The 16,586-nt window shown below is 39.2% G+C and overlaps 1 protein-coding gene across 4 annotated transcripts in view; it reads left to right on the top strand.

The window, feature by feature from the left end:
• Positions 1-4,192: 4,192 nt before the first annotated feature.
• The window catches only part of SLC4A4 (solute carrier family 4 (sodium bicarbonate cotransporter), member 4), a 365,688-nt gene continuing 353,294 nt past the window's right edge, over positions 4,193-16,586 (top strand). For 3 of the 4 annotated variants that reach the window (XM_011998142.1, XM_011998138.1, XM_011998140.1), the window contains exon 1: positions 4,193-4,807. In XM_011998142.1, coding sequence (XP_011853532.1) covers positions 4,630-4,807 — 178 coding nt within the window. In that variant the 5' untranslated portion in view covers positions 4,193-4,629. The remainder of the gene's footprint in view (positions 4,808-16,586) is intronic. The other variant, XM_011998139.1, reaches the window with a different exon arrangement.

The raw sequence follows: 16,586 nt of genomic DNA, 5'->3' as shown, positions 1-16,586 counted from the left end.
ATGCTCTTCCCTTCTTTGTTTTCAGCGAATGCAGGGTGTGTGAAAGGAACTTTTAAGAATGGGTTTGAGGGCCTGATTAAGGACTGTAGAAGTTAATTTCTTCCTATTGATAGAAGGAGGAACTAGTTGGGTCAGATGGTTATTTTAAAAGATATCTCTGTCTTACTAATAATAGCAAGCAACTGCTGAGAGGATTTGCGGTGAGGAGGGACACAAGCCCAAATAATTGACATTTGTAGTGTAAAGATGAAGAAAATGTGCTGAATTCCTGTATTTTGTGCAGAAGCCTAGGTGCACCAGGCTGGACTTACTTCTAAGGAGGACTGAGGGCGGCTGTGGGGAAAGGCCACTGTGGGTGTGCAGGTTTTATATTTTCCATTTGCTTCACTCATGCCTTTTTTCTTCCTGCAGGGAAGAGGCTGCTTTGAGATGCTCTGCATTGTCTGTCAGAAAGAACGAAGTTTCTAATTACTTGCTATGTATAGTCTTGGAGGGAATGTGAAATATGCATCAAAGAGCCAAGGAATTCACCAATCATTATTCTCACTCTCTAACTCAGATGGAACATAGTGACAGTGCCTCAGTTAGGCTGGATGGTTTTCTTAGCCTAGGAAGAGGGTTTTTCTGAACTATTCTATTATCCCCTCCAGTTGTTGCTGCTTTTCATTTTCTTTCTTTCTGTTTCTCTTTTTTCTTTTAGAGATGGGAATTCACTGTGTTACCCAGGATGGAATGCAGTGCCCTACTCATAGCTCACTGAAGCCTTGAACTTCTGGGCTCAAGCAGTCCTCCCACCTCAGTCTCTCAAGTAGCTGGGACTACAGGTGCACAACACTGCACCTAGCTAATTTGAAAAAAAAATTTCAGAGATGGGTCTTGCTATGTTGCCCAGACTGATCTGGAACTCCTGGCCTCAAGCAGTCCTCCCACTCAAAGCAGGCTGAGCAACTGTGTCAGCTTTTCTTCTTTTACTTCTTTGGTTGTTGCATGCAATTCTGGGAATGGCTTAGGCACAAAGGCTAAACATTTTAGTTAAGAAATTTGAAAAAAGACAACAAAAGACTTTAGGATCAGTTTGATTTATAGTGAGGTGCAGAAATGATGTTCCATATGAGATTGTGTTGGACTCTATAGGCTGGAAAGGGTTAGTTCTGATAGGACTGGAAAGGGTTAATGTGAGCTAAACCACTCTGTTTTCTAAAGGGGAGCTGGCACTATTAATGTACGTGCAGTAGCGCAGGGCTTCAGGATTTTGTGCTTCTGAGGTCTTTTAAGAAAATTTCCTCATTAAACTGTCATCCTTATCTGTGTCTACAAAGGTATAATGGATGGGTTCTTGCCTTTTGAACTTATTTGCCTGGATTGCTAAGGGTAATCTTTGAGAAGGTGGATGTGATTGCATTAGGCACCTTGTTTGTCTTGCTCACTGTAACTCTAGTGCCTTGGCTTGTGCCTGGAGCATAGTAGTAGTATCCAGTAAATATTGACTGAATGAATGAATGCAGGAAAGAGAAAAGAGAACTACTGAATGCCTCCTCTGTGTCTGCTACTGTGTGTGGTATATAAAAATTATATTTGGCAATCAGAAGATATTGGTGATCATGACTAAAGTGCTTTTTACACCTCTCTTTCCATCTTTCTCAGCCCCTCGGTAGCAGTGCTCTCTTCCTTTGGTCACTTCCTTGACATCACTCTTGCCTGGATTTCCTCTTACCTCATTGACTGTTTTTGTTCCTCTGCTCTGCTGGTAAATGTTGGCATGCCTCAGCACTTGGTCTTGGGTCCACTCCTTGATTTTTACATTTTCTTCCTGGATGATCTCATCTAGTAATAGCTTCAGGTACCAGCTTTATTCATTGATTTCCTAATTTTTATCTCAAATCCTGAGCCTCTGAGCTCCAGACTCAGACATCTACTTGTATGCCCGATGGCTCCTTTTTCATGTGTAATAAGCATCTTATTCTTAAAGTGGCTAAATAGAACTCTTGATTTGTTCCCCAATAACTTGTTTCTCCCATAGCCTTCCCCTGGCTCCTGCGATGATTTCTTAATTTCTCTTGTCCCCTTACTGTCCATTTTCAGGGTGATCTTTTAAAAATGAAAAACAGTCAAGTCACTCTCCATTTTAAAACTCTTCAGTGGCTCCCATAACACCTAAAATTCTGACTCCTTACCCTGGTTTTGTGGCCCCAATCAGTATCATCTCCTAAAGTTGACCTTCAGGCCCTGTCCAGCTGTACTAACTTTGTTTCTGTTCCTGGAACATCCTAAACTTGTCTTCACCTTAGAGCATTTGCACTTGCTGTTCCCTTTGCTTGGAACAGATTACCTGCAAATATTCACAGTACTGATTCCTTCCTGTCATTTTTGTCTCTGCTCAGTTGTCATCCAGAAGCCTCATGTGAACCACCCTATGCCAAGCAGTCCCTGCCTCATTTTATTTTCCACAAAGTACTTAATGCTATCTGAGATTACTTTGTTCATCTGTTCACTATTAATTGCTTGAGAACTTTGTCTCTCTGATTCACAGATATGTTTCCCTCTCTCTGAAGAGTATGAGGAACATAGCAGTCACTAAATAAATATTTGCTGAATCAGTGAATATACTATATCATTTAATTTTCATGGGAACCAGAGGCTTAGAGAAGTTGGTAAATGACTTGACTTCTTAAGTCTTTTTTTTTTTTTTTTTGAGATGGAGTCTCACTCTTTTGCCCAGGCTGGAGTGCAGTAGTGCGATCTCGGCTCACTGCAACCTCTGCTTCCTGGGTTCAAGTTATTCTCCTGCCTCAGTCTCCCGAGTAGCTGGGATTACAGGCATGTGCCACTGTGCCCGGCTAATTTTTGTATTTTTAGTGGGGACGGGGTTTCACCATGTTAGCCAGGTTGGTCTCTAACTCCTGACCTCAAGTGATCTGCCTTGCCTCCCTTGGCCTCCCAAGGGATTACAGGTGCCGGGATTACAGGTGTGAGCCATGATCATGCCCGGCCTCAGATCTTCAAGGAATTTTCTTTTCCACTAAAATCTTGATGGCCAACCCATATCCTGCTTGCATTCAGATTATTATTTTTAGTTTGAGTATAGAGAAGGAAAATGATGTACAGATTGCCAGGGTGAAAAGGAAGGAAACAGAAAGGAAGGAAACTTACAGTAATTAAACATGTAGTATGTGCTAAGTTCTGCACTGTGTGCTTTTATGTGTGTTACCTAATTCGACTCTCAAAGCCTTCAATGCAAGGTTGATATTATTGTGTTGAATCAATGCAAGGTTTATATTATTACCCCAGTTTTATAGATGGAAAAACTGAGGCTCAAAAAAGCTAAAAACTTTGCTCCAGGTAGCACACCTATTAAGTGACGAGCTAGATTTCTTAAACCGGGGACTACCTGATACCAAATTCCTGACTCTTTATGTTATGGTGGTTGCTTCGTGAGATGGATATGCTTCTAAAATAGTAAGGACAAAAATATGAATTCAATGCACATCCGCGTAGATGATAACAAATATCTGAAGCACAAGAATAAGTTATACAGACAATATGGAAAACAGACCTACAATATTCAATGCCTGAGCATATAATTGGACGAATAGAATACAGAATGAACATTTGGTTCTCTGGCAGGGCTCATGTACGGTATGACATAGAGCAGCTGTCCCCAGAGAAAGTTCTTTGTTTCTAGACTGGTACTACACAAGCAGCATTTGAGCAATTCAGGATTTCTTTCTGCTTTCACTATAAATAGAGCTCATGGAATTCTGTATATCAAAGTTAATGCAATGAAAAGGAGCTGCAGAGTATAGAAATAAACCTTAACTCATTCTATAAACTAGAAGCATGTTTGGCACCGGGAGGCCCTAAAAACGCTGTCATTCCTTGGATGGATTCTGAGGTCTTATTTAGCATATGAAATTGCAGAGTAGATCCTATTATGTAAGGAGACAGGAGGACAGCATAATGTGGTTACAAAATGAAGAACTTTGTGCCCTTCAGGGAAGAGTTAACAGGGCAGATATACATAGAGAAAGATGTGTGATAAGAATGTGGTAAATGAATGAATGGGTGGCATGTATCTGTGTGTATTGCCGAAGCCGGGTTGCTGGATAATCCTCAGATGTCAGATTTCCGTAAGGCCAACATGTGACTCAAAGCTTGCCACTCAACAGAGAATACTGGGCTGTGCTGGTATTAAGAGGCTGGCTGGAAGCTAGGCTCCCACTGTGCACTAGCCTAACTCCCTGTCGCTCTCTGCGTGTGGGTGGGTGTGCATGTGTGTGTGTGTGAGGGTATACATTTTATGCAGTGGGTGTTTAAAGAGCTAAGCACTGAAGCTGGATTTCCACAAACGATCATCACGAGCACTCCAGACACACCAAACTTCCTCTCTTGGTATTTTTTTTTTTTTTTTGCTTTCATCCTTTTTTTAAAAAAATTTAAAACCCTCAAGGAGAGAGCCCCCAACATCCTGCCTACAGGATTGGGATTATTTTCTCTTACCTGTCTATGTGGGTGCCCTCTCAAGGTTAGAACTGAAGCTATGTGGGACCGGCATATTCTCGAGCACCAGATGAGAGGAGCTGCGTGAAGCAGTAGCAGACACCAGAAGAAGAGTGACTCTGCCCTGCTAACATGAACAACAGCTTGCAGGTTAACCTGCCCAGAAGCTGGGCTGCTCCAAGTGGCTCGCTCCAGGAGAAGTCTGAGCATTCTTTTTTTCTTTTTTATTACTATAGGATGGAGGATGAAGCTGTCCTGGACAGAGGGGCTTCCTTCCTCAAGCACGTGTGTGATGAAGAAGAAGTAGAAGGTGAGCTTTACGGGTCTGGGAAAGTGTCTGTTGACATACATATGTCTCTATAGATAATAACATTCATGAATTTCATAGATCTTACATTTTTAAAATGAAACACCAAACCTTTTCTATAGAGTTTCATCAATCTCTACATTTTGCTTCAACACAGAAAGTAATTTTAAGAACTTCATTGGACCATCAGAATCTGATTGAATATGGGTCTTGCCTGGTTTTAAAAAAGTCTTATTTTAAAGTAAGTGCCTATGTTAGCTGCACCTCTTTATCAAAAATAAACATTTTACCTTATAATACTAACCACCTTCCAATGACTAATTCAAGAAAGCTGCTAGATTTATATAAATCTATTCAGCAGCATCTTTAATATTCTTTCTTGTACCTTGTAGTGTAAAGATACAGATATTACAGAAGGATAATGATACCATTGTTGCAGGAAAAATGGGTTTAAGCTGAAGATGTTAAGAGTGGTAATCATGGATGAGTTTCAGTTAGGAAAAGATGGACAAGCATTTTTTACTTAAAAAAACTTCAAGGGTCTCTGTTGTTGATATTTCCTAGTGCCTGTTAAAAACTAAAGAAGAGTTATGTTTTATCTGGTGCTATAATACTTTCAGCAGGCATTCCCTTTTCCTGTCTCCTGACTTATCAGTAAGTGGGAATAATGCTATTTATTTGGTGGAAGGCAAAGCTGAATTAATATGTATTAAAATAATTATATGAAGGTATCACAGATATATGTTATTATTAATATTTATAATGAGATTTTTAAAAAATCAGGGTTCTAGGCAGTACTCAAAGTTAAATGAAACTTGCAGGTGAATCATGTGATCAATCCCACCCTTTAAAGTCACCTGAGAGACAATTCATCTGTGTTTTGGAGATTCTGGCCTGACCGGTGCCATGTGGTAAGCATTTAGTGCCAGCCCCAAACTTGAACCAGAGGGTGGTGGGCTTGGGAAAAAGAGAGTCAGTATTGTATGTTCTGGAGTGATTCTTCAAGCAGACTGAACACCAGGTACGGGGCAAGTGATTCTCCTGTGCCACTTGGAATAGTTTGAATAGTGTGGCTCTTATGTTGTTTCTCAAGTTTCTTTAGTAAGTTTCTTCTGCCCATGTGGTGTTAGAGGATTGGCGCCTCCACCCCCACCTCAACTTCCCGCATTTATGCTCTTGAGACTGACTAATACGAATTTGATGCCTAAGTTTCTTAGGAAAACGGAAACTACAGTATTTTCTTTCATATTGTTTTATGGGTTCCTTGCATTTTTACAACATGCTGTGGGAAAATGTCAAGCTGGTGAAAGCAAAATAGTAAAACTTTTGTCTTAAGATTCTTGGAACCCATGATGTTAAATCATCATTTTAGTGACTCTGTCACTGTCCCAGTGTCAAAGAGGGGATATAAGTATTAAAGTTTTAGCATATGGATATAAGAAATAATGTAGCCCTGAGCAAATAGCCTATAGTTTTAAGACAATTGAAGTAGAAAAAGCTTGGGAGTGACATATACTGTGTGAGTGTGTTTTCCTTTGAGAATAATGTTCTCGCTAGGTTCACAAGAGATGTAAATCACTTCTTGAGTTTGTAAGGTCTGTAGGATTGACAGTACTCTACTGCAATAGGATATTGTATACTGTTTCTTAAGGTTTTGACTAAGAAGTGCATTTCCTGAAGTATTTCCCTTGATTTTCAAACACAAAGTTAAGACAACAACATAAATGAGTAGCACACAAATCTGTAGCCAGGTTTCTTTAAGAAGAAACAAAGACAACCCAAGGTGGTAGAAACACATCTGTAAAATTCAAGAAATGTGTTGGTTTTGTGATGATTAAACCTCCCGAATGGATTTATATATTTTCCTGTTCTTATAAGACCTCTATTTTAGTGACTGTCTTTCACGTTGATTGACACCTGAGCTGACTACATTTCTTTCAAGACATGCTCAGAAACTGTTGCCTGTTGCGGAGTCCTGAGCCCCGTAGGAAGATTGCTTGTGGATTATTTTGTGGGTAACTTTCTACAGTGCTGACTGTCTTACAATACTACCCTTGAAATTATTGTAGCTGTTCATTAGAAATGAACAAAATTGTTCATTTTTAATTTGTTGTTCTCCCAATTGACCTTCCCTCTTTTTCACCTTGCTTTATTGGTGGGGGTGGGAGGTCTTAGATTTTATAGTAGCTCTAGGTGATAGTATAAAATAGTTGAAATGGACAGGGGTTTTATGGCACATCATGCTTCCAGTGGTTGAGAATGAAGAAACAGATGGCCTATGTCAAGACCTCTAAGAAGTATTCATATTTTGAGGGAAATGTTTTTTTTCCCCAAGAATATGAGTCCATCTCATATTTTTAATTGCATAGAGAAGAGAGTATTTGAAGAAAAGCAAACTGATATCTCTATTCTAAAGTAGCTTCCTGGCACATTTATGGCAGAGGTGAATGCCCCAGTTTTAAGGGTCAGAATTCAAAGGACAAGGAGCTGGGACACTTTACCTTTATATTATTATTTACATTTCCTTTTATGCAAGTAGTTATTTCTCTTGCTTCTAGGATAAACATAGAAGTTTACAATGTTTGTAGACATTCTTGGCAAAGTCAACTTAAAATAAAACTTCGTTTTTTACAGTTATCTGCATAAATAAGATGTATTCCCAATAAGTGATTATTAAAGTAACTAAGGTCTAATGGTTCTTGTTACTTTAAAATATTCATGCTTTAAAAATGCTTAGGGTCCCCTAATTTGGGGTCATTGGATTCAGCTCAGCCTGAAGGCAAGAAGAGCCAGATACTCTCTCTTAGGTCCTTTGAATGCTGTGGTTCTGAGGAGAGAGACTTCAAACCACACCCTCAGTTCACCTTGTTCAACTTTACTCTCAGTGGGTGGCATGACACTTAATCCACATTCTAAAAACTTAATAGAAAACCATCAACTGCAAAACTCACTAAGCATGGAGTGAGTCAGAAGAGGAGTCATCTGTTTAAATAATGAATTTATCTATGTGGCTTATATTTAAAGACCTAAACCTCATTGTCACATAATTTTCTTCATGTGTTAATGGCTTAAAGAGATACTCTTTCAAAATGAAACCAAGTGCCAATTTTAATCTTTAAAAGAAATAGAAGCCTTTAAATCTGCTCTTCCACTGGTTACCTTGTACTATGCATGGTTTTGTAAAGTTAACATTTTTTGGAGGAGAGTGGTTACTGTGGATAAACTTATTTTAAAATGTCAGTATTTCAGATATTCATATTTATTTATTTATCACCATGCCCCAGCTCCCACCCAGGCCCTTCCGCGCTTTCACAGAATTGGTCTGTGGATGACAAATTAACGTTACCAGAATGATCCAGAAGTGCTGACCACGAGGAGCAACCACTCGCTTTTCGTTTCAAACACAGACGGGGGAAATTGCTAATTACATAGGGTGAATGAGGGTTGAGATAGGAAGAGTCAGTCCCAGGTAGCTTTTTCCAAGCAGAAGAAAATCCTATGGATGTTTTATTCTTAAAAAAGCCAGCCAGGATTTTGGATCTGTATGATATAAACAGATTACTTAATAGTCTCATATTTTGCAATAGGGGAAAAGAGCAAACTCCACCTTATCCTTTGAGATAAGGCTTTGGCTCTGCAAGGCTAGGTAACTCCCAGCAGGCCTTGGCAACTCTGACCTCATGAGGAGGGGCCTCTTCTTAACATCAAGTTCAACCAACAACTCAGAAAATATAAAATGCAGTAACACAGTATTGGCTGAAACGTGTCTCCATTTTTGAGGCTTGGTCAGTACTCTCCTAAAACTATTATGCTATATTGTGCTGGTTTTCCTCTTCCATTCAAAACTTAATGCAGTGGGAAGTGTGCACCCATCTGTCCCAATGCAAGAATAATTCTACAAATTCACATGTCTAGTGAAGGACATTAAGAGGGAGTGTAGTTGAAAATGCATGGAATTTACAGGAGGATCGTTTTCAGAAAAAGTAAAAAAAATATGTCAGGGTCTGGGACAGGGTAGATATTCACTAATTATTTGTTAAAAGAAAGAATGAATAAATAAATGTATAACATAAACTAAATAAAGTATATGTAGAATCACTTTGTATAATCCTTTTACATATTTTTCAAAAAAATTTGTTAGAAATTTGGTTGTCAAGGCTTGACGTTGTGGTCATGCCTATAATCCTTGCACTTTGGGAGGCCAAGGTGGGAAGATCACTTGAGGGCAGGAGTTCAAGAACATCCTGGAAAACATGGTGAAACCCCATGGCGAAACTCCGTCTCTACAGAAAAATAATAATAAAAAAGTAGCTGGGTGTGGTGGTGCACGCCTGTTGTCCCAGCTACTCAGGAGGTTGAGGTGGGAGAATCGTTTGAGCCCAGGAGATCAAGGCTACAGTGAACTGTGATTGTGCCACTGCGCTCCAGCTCGGGTGACAGAGTGAGACCCTGCCTCAAAAAAAGAAAAGAGAAAAGAAAACGAAAAAAGAAGTTTGGTTATCTTAGTTCTCTTATTCAAATGAAATGATATAGCCTCTCATCTTATCCTTGGTATCACTCCTGTTTGATTTTGCAAAGATCATTGACATATCATTTATATATTTATACTGATAAGAAAAAGAAGGGCCTAAACACCTCTGCTTTATCAAACTTTTTCATTCTTCTAGTATATTTTTTGAAGAGATAGACTAAAATGATGAAATGGAGGCTTTTGTCTTTTTGGAAGTCAAGACCTCAACATTTTACAGACATGAAATCATGACTTAAGCCTATTTCTTGCTAGAGGATATTATGATGATCTACTCATGTGTGTTGGAGAAGGTAGTATTTTTTTCTAAAAAAAGTGGGGCCTGGTAGACATTTTTAAATAATTACAATGGTATAAAACGTAATTGCCAAGAAGGAGTGAATGAAAACCTATCGGATGGGAAGGGAGGGGCCAAGTTGGGACTGGGGCTATTCTGAGCACTGGATATAAGTGTCCGGTTGCATTTTGCTGACCTCTTCTCTGCTGTTCACTCTAATTGCTCAGAAAACAGTGTGTACAGAGGAAACTCTTGGGCAAATACTGCTAAAGGAAAAGCCTTCTTAAAAGAAACAATGTATCCACACATTGGACTGCTTTAAAGAAATGCAGTGAGGTTTTTAAAAGTTGGTACTTGAATAGCAACATAGGTTTCCCAGAAAAGGTTGAGCCCATGCAGACCTTTCCCAGCTCCCTGCTCCTTTCTCCTCATGGCCTCAGCTGAACGCTGGCCAGAGGTCCTCAAGTATGCAGCACTTAGCTCTGTAGCTGCCTGACACCTCTTGCTGTGTCAGGGAAGTTAAATATTTATATATAGATTTCTTTCACTTCAAGGAAGGCTGGTGATAGTTCCGTGTTTTTGAAACTAGAATCCGAAACTTCTGAGAATTTTCCAACTGTAGAGAATTCCCTGGTAGTATATAGTATGGGCTAAAGCCCTCTTGAAGCCATTTCCTATCCTAGGTGTTGGTGTTCTTTGATGGCAATTAAGCCATAGCAAATTGCACTTGGTACTTGCATTGCCTTTGGCAAGGATCCAGAAATTCCGAACTAGTACATTTACAGCAGTTTTGTCTATAGATTGAGCTTCTTTTTAGAAGCTTTTTAAATCTGGTCATATTAGTGAGACTTGTTGTTCGATATTTATTTTGAGGAGTCTCTATTGTTTATTTTTTTCATGTGTTGTCAAAGCAGAGTGGCTAAGTATCAGTTTGAGAATAAAAATTGAAAACTTGCTGTATCGTCAAATCATTGCATAGGTGAAGGAAGCAACTTGTAGTTTAGATTATAGGTTCTTCTCTTTGTAAAATGGAAACAACGGAGCATGTCATTCACCTTAGAACTCTTAAGAACTTCCAACAGCAATTGCTGCTGTACGTGGCGTTAGGAACAGGCGTGTTTTATACTCCACCACTCTCTGTTGTTTTTCTTTCTGATGGATACAGCCTCACCAATAATTTTCTTTGGTTATTATCTTCTTTTCTGAAAATTATAACTGGCATAAATATTGTTTACTTGCTTAATTCATTTCTCCCTACATCTGTCCTTTGCCTTCCTAGTCATGCTTACCTACTGCTTCTTATATTGGAAAACTAAAGCCAGAATGATCCAGTGAAATTTCCCAAGGCCTACTCTCTGTTTCCCTTTGGACTCATTCTCATCCTTTAAGCTCTGGGTATGAAATCTAATTTTCACAGTTAGACTGCTCTGATACACATTATCCTTAATTTGTTAAATTGTCTTTTTTTCCAAGAAGAGGGATATTACCATAATTGTATACTGCGTAAAATACAAATGCTTGTCCATTGTATAATAAAGCCTGCAACGTTGCTTCATTTGGAAAACGGATTCAAGAATGTAGTGTTTTTCTGCCAGTGAGAAGGATTCAAGAGTCTAGTATGTGTATATGTATTTAAACATGCATATAGAAATGCATTTCCCCCTGTCTGCCACATAGACTAGGATAATTCTGCTTCCTACTGGCCATTATGTAATTTAGGTGCCAATTAAATGAGATTATGCAACAGTATAGAAATAATACTATCTAACCTGAACTAAATATTTCCCCTTTTTTATCACCACAAGATTAGAAATCATTGGGAGAACTGAGAATTGGGCCTGATGAGAGTGAGTAAAATAAGAATATAATAAAGATCAGTTGAGGCTCTCTTGTTGCTGTCGTGAGCTTGCTGGTGCAATTTTATTTTATTTTGTTTTATTTTATTTTACTCTTTTGGCTGATTGCATTTAGGTGACTGAGGTGAGAGCCTGCAATGGCATAGGTTCACGGGAGGTTCCAACACTCATCCTGGAGCTGCTGATTGCCAGGTGGGATGAAAGGTGAAGGTAGTGAGGGTGGTGAGTGACAGCCACTGAATCAGCAGTATAGATGACTTAAATAATTCATTTCTCTGAATAGCTAAAAAGTTTTCAAATCTGGTAAATTGTTTCTACCTTTCCATAGAGTTAGAATTAGAAGGCAGCTATCCAAAGGGCTATATCCAATGTGTGTACCTTTCTTCATACTCTGTTGATTTTTGGAAGAACAGGCTCTACTTAGACCTCATGAAATATTATTTTATTGACTATTTTTCATGGTGGAATGCTCAGTAACTTTTACCAGGCCAAACACTTCTGGGAATAAAAAGAGGTTTTAAATTTTAGTAATACTGGCCAGTATATCAGCTTTAGACGAATGGAATTATATTGTTATAGATGGCTTAAATTACTACCAACCCCCCAATTGATTATTAAATTTTCAACAGGAAATTTGATTCCTACTGAAAAATAAAGAAAATGTCTTCAAGGTAGAATGAAAGCTCATGATTGAATCTAACGGATACGTGTGTTTGGCAAATTAAATTAGTATCTGATTATTCAAGTTTTTACTCACGTTTATTCCATCTGTGCTATGGTTCAGAGAACATGGTGGTGGACCAGTAGTCTCAGGACCTTTTTCTGTTTCTGGTCTGCCACTACCTTTCTGGATAATACAAAGCAAATCATTGTCTTGTGGTTATGGCTTCTTCATGCAAAGTGCAGTGAGTAACCTGTCTCCTTAGCCACCTACTAGAAATGCTCTAAGAATTTTTGGATAATACCTGAAAAATACCTTGATACTTCCAGTAGGCCATTAAGAAGTTACTTAATTTCTGAATCTCAGTTTTTTTGTACAAGGAGATAGAATTTGCACCTCTCATCTCCTAGTTTTTCTAGGAATATAAGTAAAGCAATTTGAAATCCCCCAGGATTAACCCCATAAATTTAAGGTATTATCTCCCTTGCATGTAATCGTTGCATGTAATTTATCTTTATGCACAACACTTTCCCACCAGCGGTTGCTGTGACTGCAGAACACTGTCAGACTAAAGCTAATACTGATATCTGGTAATCAACAGATTAGTTGATTAGTACTTATGTTAACTCTAAATACTAAATTTTACTAACTGATGGACCATGCTTTTTTTTTTTTCTTTAAGCCTATCAAAATGGTAAGAACAGTTGCAGGTGTGACCTCTAATATGTTGCTTTTCCAGGTTTATGTGTATCATTGAATGTGGTAACGTTGTAACTAGGACCATGATTATTGTTTAGTCAAATAAACCAGTCATTATTTAAGGACACAAGGTTAGTTGATATGGTAATTTTAGAGATGTATCACATATGTAGGTGAGTTTACATGGAAGGCCAGGGAATATATGTCCTACAGAATAACATTAAATTGAGACCTAAGAGTGGAAAAGGAATTTGCTAGGTGACGAATCAGGGAAGCATTCCAGGCAGGCATGTGTGAAGGTCCAGAGGTGAGAAAGACTTAGGCCCATTTGAGAAACAGAAATAAGGCTACGGTAGCTGGACCATGTGAACAGGGAGAGAGTAGTCTGAGGTGGATAGGACCCAGATAGTTCAAGGTCTTTTATGCTATGGTAAATGTTATAGTTTTACTGAGTGTGCACTAAGGAAACATTGCAGAAGGGTTTTAAGCAGGGAAGTGATAAGACCAAATTTGTATTTTAGAAAAGATTCCTTTGGCTGCTGGGTGGAGACAGTGTCCCAAGAGGGCAAAGACAGAAGTGTGGGGGCTGTTGTCAGGATTCAACTGAGAGATGATTTTGGGTTGGACAGGAGTTGGGACAAAAAAGATGGAGACAAATGTGTTGAATTGATGGGTGGATATATGGATGGGGATGGCTGCTTCTGGATTTCTGCTATGAGCAATTTGGGGGATCATGCACCATTTTGTAAGATGGGGAACACTGGAAGAAGAGTGGTGGGGGATGATAAGAGTTTAGCCTTTTGTATATATTGAATTTGAAGCACCTGTGAGATATCCAGGTAGAACTCTGAAGCCGGTAGTTGACTATACAAGCAGGAGCTAAGAAGAAAGGACAGGGATGGAGATATAAATCTGGGAGCCCTAGGCATATAGCTAGCATTTAAAGCCATAGGAATGGATGATATTGCCCAGGGTCAAAGAATGGAGTGAGAACAGGAGTGGATTGGACTCTGCAAGCGCCAACATTTGGAGATTAACAAGGTGCAGTCATAGAAGTAGGAGGAAAACCGGGAAGAGAGTGAAGGCTTTGAGGCCGAGAAGAGGGCTTTTTAAATAAGGAGCTAGCGATTGACAGTGCTGAATGCTGCCTTGAAGTCCGGTAAGATGAGGACTAAATAGTAGCTACTGGATTTGGCAAAAAGAAGGTGATTGGTAACTTTTGTTAGCAATGTGGTGACGTGTCATGGTTAGTTGGGAATCAAATTGGGGTAGACTGAAGAGTGCCCAAGAGACAGCTATCATGAGAAGTTAGGAAGAGACTTTGAGGTGATGCTGGAAAACTTTTAGCCTTTTCCCTCTATGTGCTCCACTTCACTTAACTACTTAAAATATTTGGAATTATTATAGATGTTTTAGAACTAGAAAGGATCTTAGAGAAAATTTAGTTCAATATTCTCAGCTTACAGATGGCTAGAGGAACCATGAAGAAGTTAAATGATTTGCTCGAGGTAACACTGGTAGGAGCTAGAATAACGAGGACAAGGATCCAGGTGTTCTGACTTTCCCAAGGCTGTGCTCATCCCAAAAGAGTGTGCTTGAGGTTGATTCCCTCTGCAGAGGAAGAGGAATTTAGGTAGGGAGATGGATGAGAACTAGGAGAAGCACCTGGAAGAATAGGAAGTGGAAAGAACTGAAAGGAATAAAAGGTGTTGAAAAAGCGTACAGAGAGGTGAGAGGGAAAGAAAACACAAGACTGGCCTCAGCATTTGAATGACCCCTGGTGGTAAGTGGGAAGACAGACGTCCCAGCCAGAACATTGTCATATTTTGGAGCAGCTTATGGAACTAAGGGTTGTGTATTTCAATTTGTCATTCTATGACTCTAAGACAGAAACATTTCCAGAGAATCCTGAGCCCATTTTTCCCTTCTCGATAATTACTAACTTGAAAGGATTGATCGTTATTATTCTCTTGGCTGTGTTTTCCAGACAGTGGAGGATGGGAGGGATGGGTGGAGGACTGGCACCATGATAGTGGAAAAATGGGAAAGGAAGGCTTATACATCCAGGGCACTAGTCCTAGTCTCTATATGTCATTAACTGGCTATTTGGCTTTAGTTAGATCACTGGTAAATGAAGAGGCTGAACCAGTTAAAGTGATTTTTTGGCCACTTTAAAAGTATGATTACGTGCTTCTGTGTCAATGAATGTCGTCCCTCTTTTTCCTGGGTGCATGTGGAAAACCACAGTCATGAAAATTCTGGGATTCTAGGCTAACAGAAGTCTCTCATAGCACTTTTCCTACTTCTGGGTGATTGTTATAGCCCTATGATATTATCTACATCTCATTTACCTACATATGTGTATGTGAGGGAAGGGAATAATGTGAACTGTAATATTTATATTTTATAACAAATATAAATTAATATTTAATATATTAAATATTTATATCAACATTTTATATATATATTTAAAAATATGTTCATCTATTAATACAATAAAATAACTATATATAATATTTTGCATATGTGATATATAATAATGATAATAAATATATATTAAAATTATATATAATATTTATTATATTAAATAGTTGATACCTGATTAACCATGAGTGTATTAACTGTATTGCAAATTACCTTTCCATAGCAACCAAGGACTCTTCATCCTATTGCCCAGCCAGGGCTTAGGCCACTGCAAAAAGAGAAGCCATAATAGAGTCAGAGATGGACAATGTGGTTGGGATGAGAGTATGAGCTGTCTCTTATACACATCTAGATGTGTATAAGAGACAGGTATTAACTATATTGCAAATTACCTTTCCATAGCAACCAAGGACTCTTCATCCTATTGCCCAGCCAGGGCTTAGGCCACTGCAAAAAGAGAAGCCATAATAGAGTCAGAGATGGACAATGTGGTTGGGATGAGAGTATGAGTGTGTGCATTTATGTGTCTCTCTAAGCTGCCTCTCTGGCTGCAATTGCAAATCCAGTTATCGGTGACCATCAAATTAGCTATTGTTTTGTATCTTCCAACACTACTTCCCATTCACTTGTGCAAATGGTGACCAAAGAGAAATGATGGAAACTGTCAGTTCTCTGTGTTTGGCTCACAGGTGGATTTTGTCTGACGGCATGTGTACTGCATGTTACAATGCAGCAGCCCCTGTGGGGTGGTTCTGGGTGTCGGGATAAGTGGAGGGTTCATGTCTTCCCGCTGGTTGGCTCCTGTTCACTCTGAGCACTGTTCTGCCTAGTGCTGGCCTTCCTAGGCCTTTTGGCTCTACTCTGTCTTGTCGGAGCAAGTGAAGGACTTACAGACCTGTTTTCTGTGGATTGACAGTGAGCCGTTAAAGGCTCTGGGGGAAACTTTACCCAAATCGGGGTGGAGATTGCCAAGCCCTTGCTTCTGGACAGAGTTAGGGAAGGCTGAGGTTATGGAAGGTGCTGCCTTTGTTGAAGAGCTCAACTCTGTAGGATGGCTAAAACTGCCCATTAAGGGACAAGTTAAGAATAGGTCTGAGGTTGACTCTTTTGCCCTCCTCTAGGTGAATGTTCTGGAGTACAAAGAGTGTTCACAAGTTAGTTATTATCAGGGCTGGAGGTGGGTGGGAATGAGAAAAAACTGTGCTCTGTTTTTTTCGCTTTGAAAAGGGAAGGGAGAAATAGGATCAACATTTATGGAGCACCTTTGTGTACCAGACACAGTGGGAGACTATGTTTAATTCAGATTGTGCCTTTAAAAAAAAAAATATATATATATA

The sequence above is a fragment of the Mandrillus leucophaeus genome, unplaced genomic scaffold (assembly GCF_000951045.1).
Source record: "Mandrillus leucophaeus isolate KB7577 unplaced genomic scaffold, Mleu.le_1.0 Scaffold559, whole genome shotgun sequence".
Taxonomy (NCBI): domain Eukaryota; kingdom Metazoa; phylum Chordata; class Mammalia; order Primates; family Cercopithecidae; genus Mandrillus; species Mandrillus leucophaeus.
The sequence above is the reverse complement of the archived record's forward strand: the minus strand, read 5'-3'. Positions and strand labels throughout refer to the sequence as shown.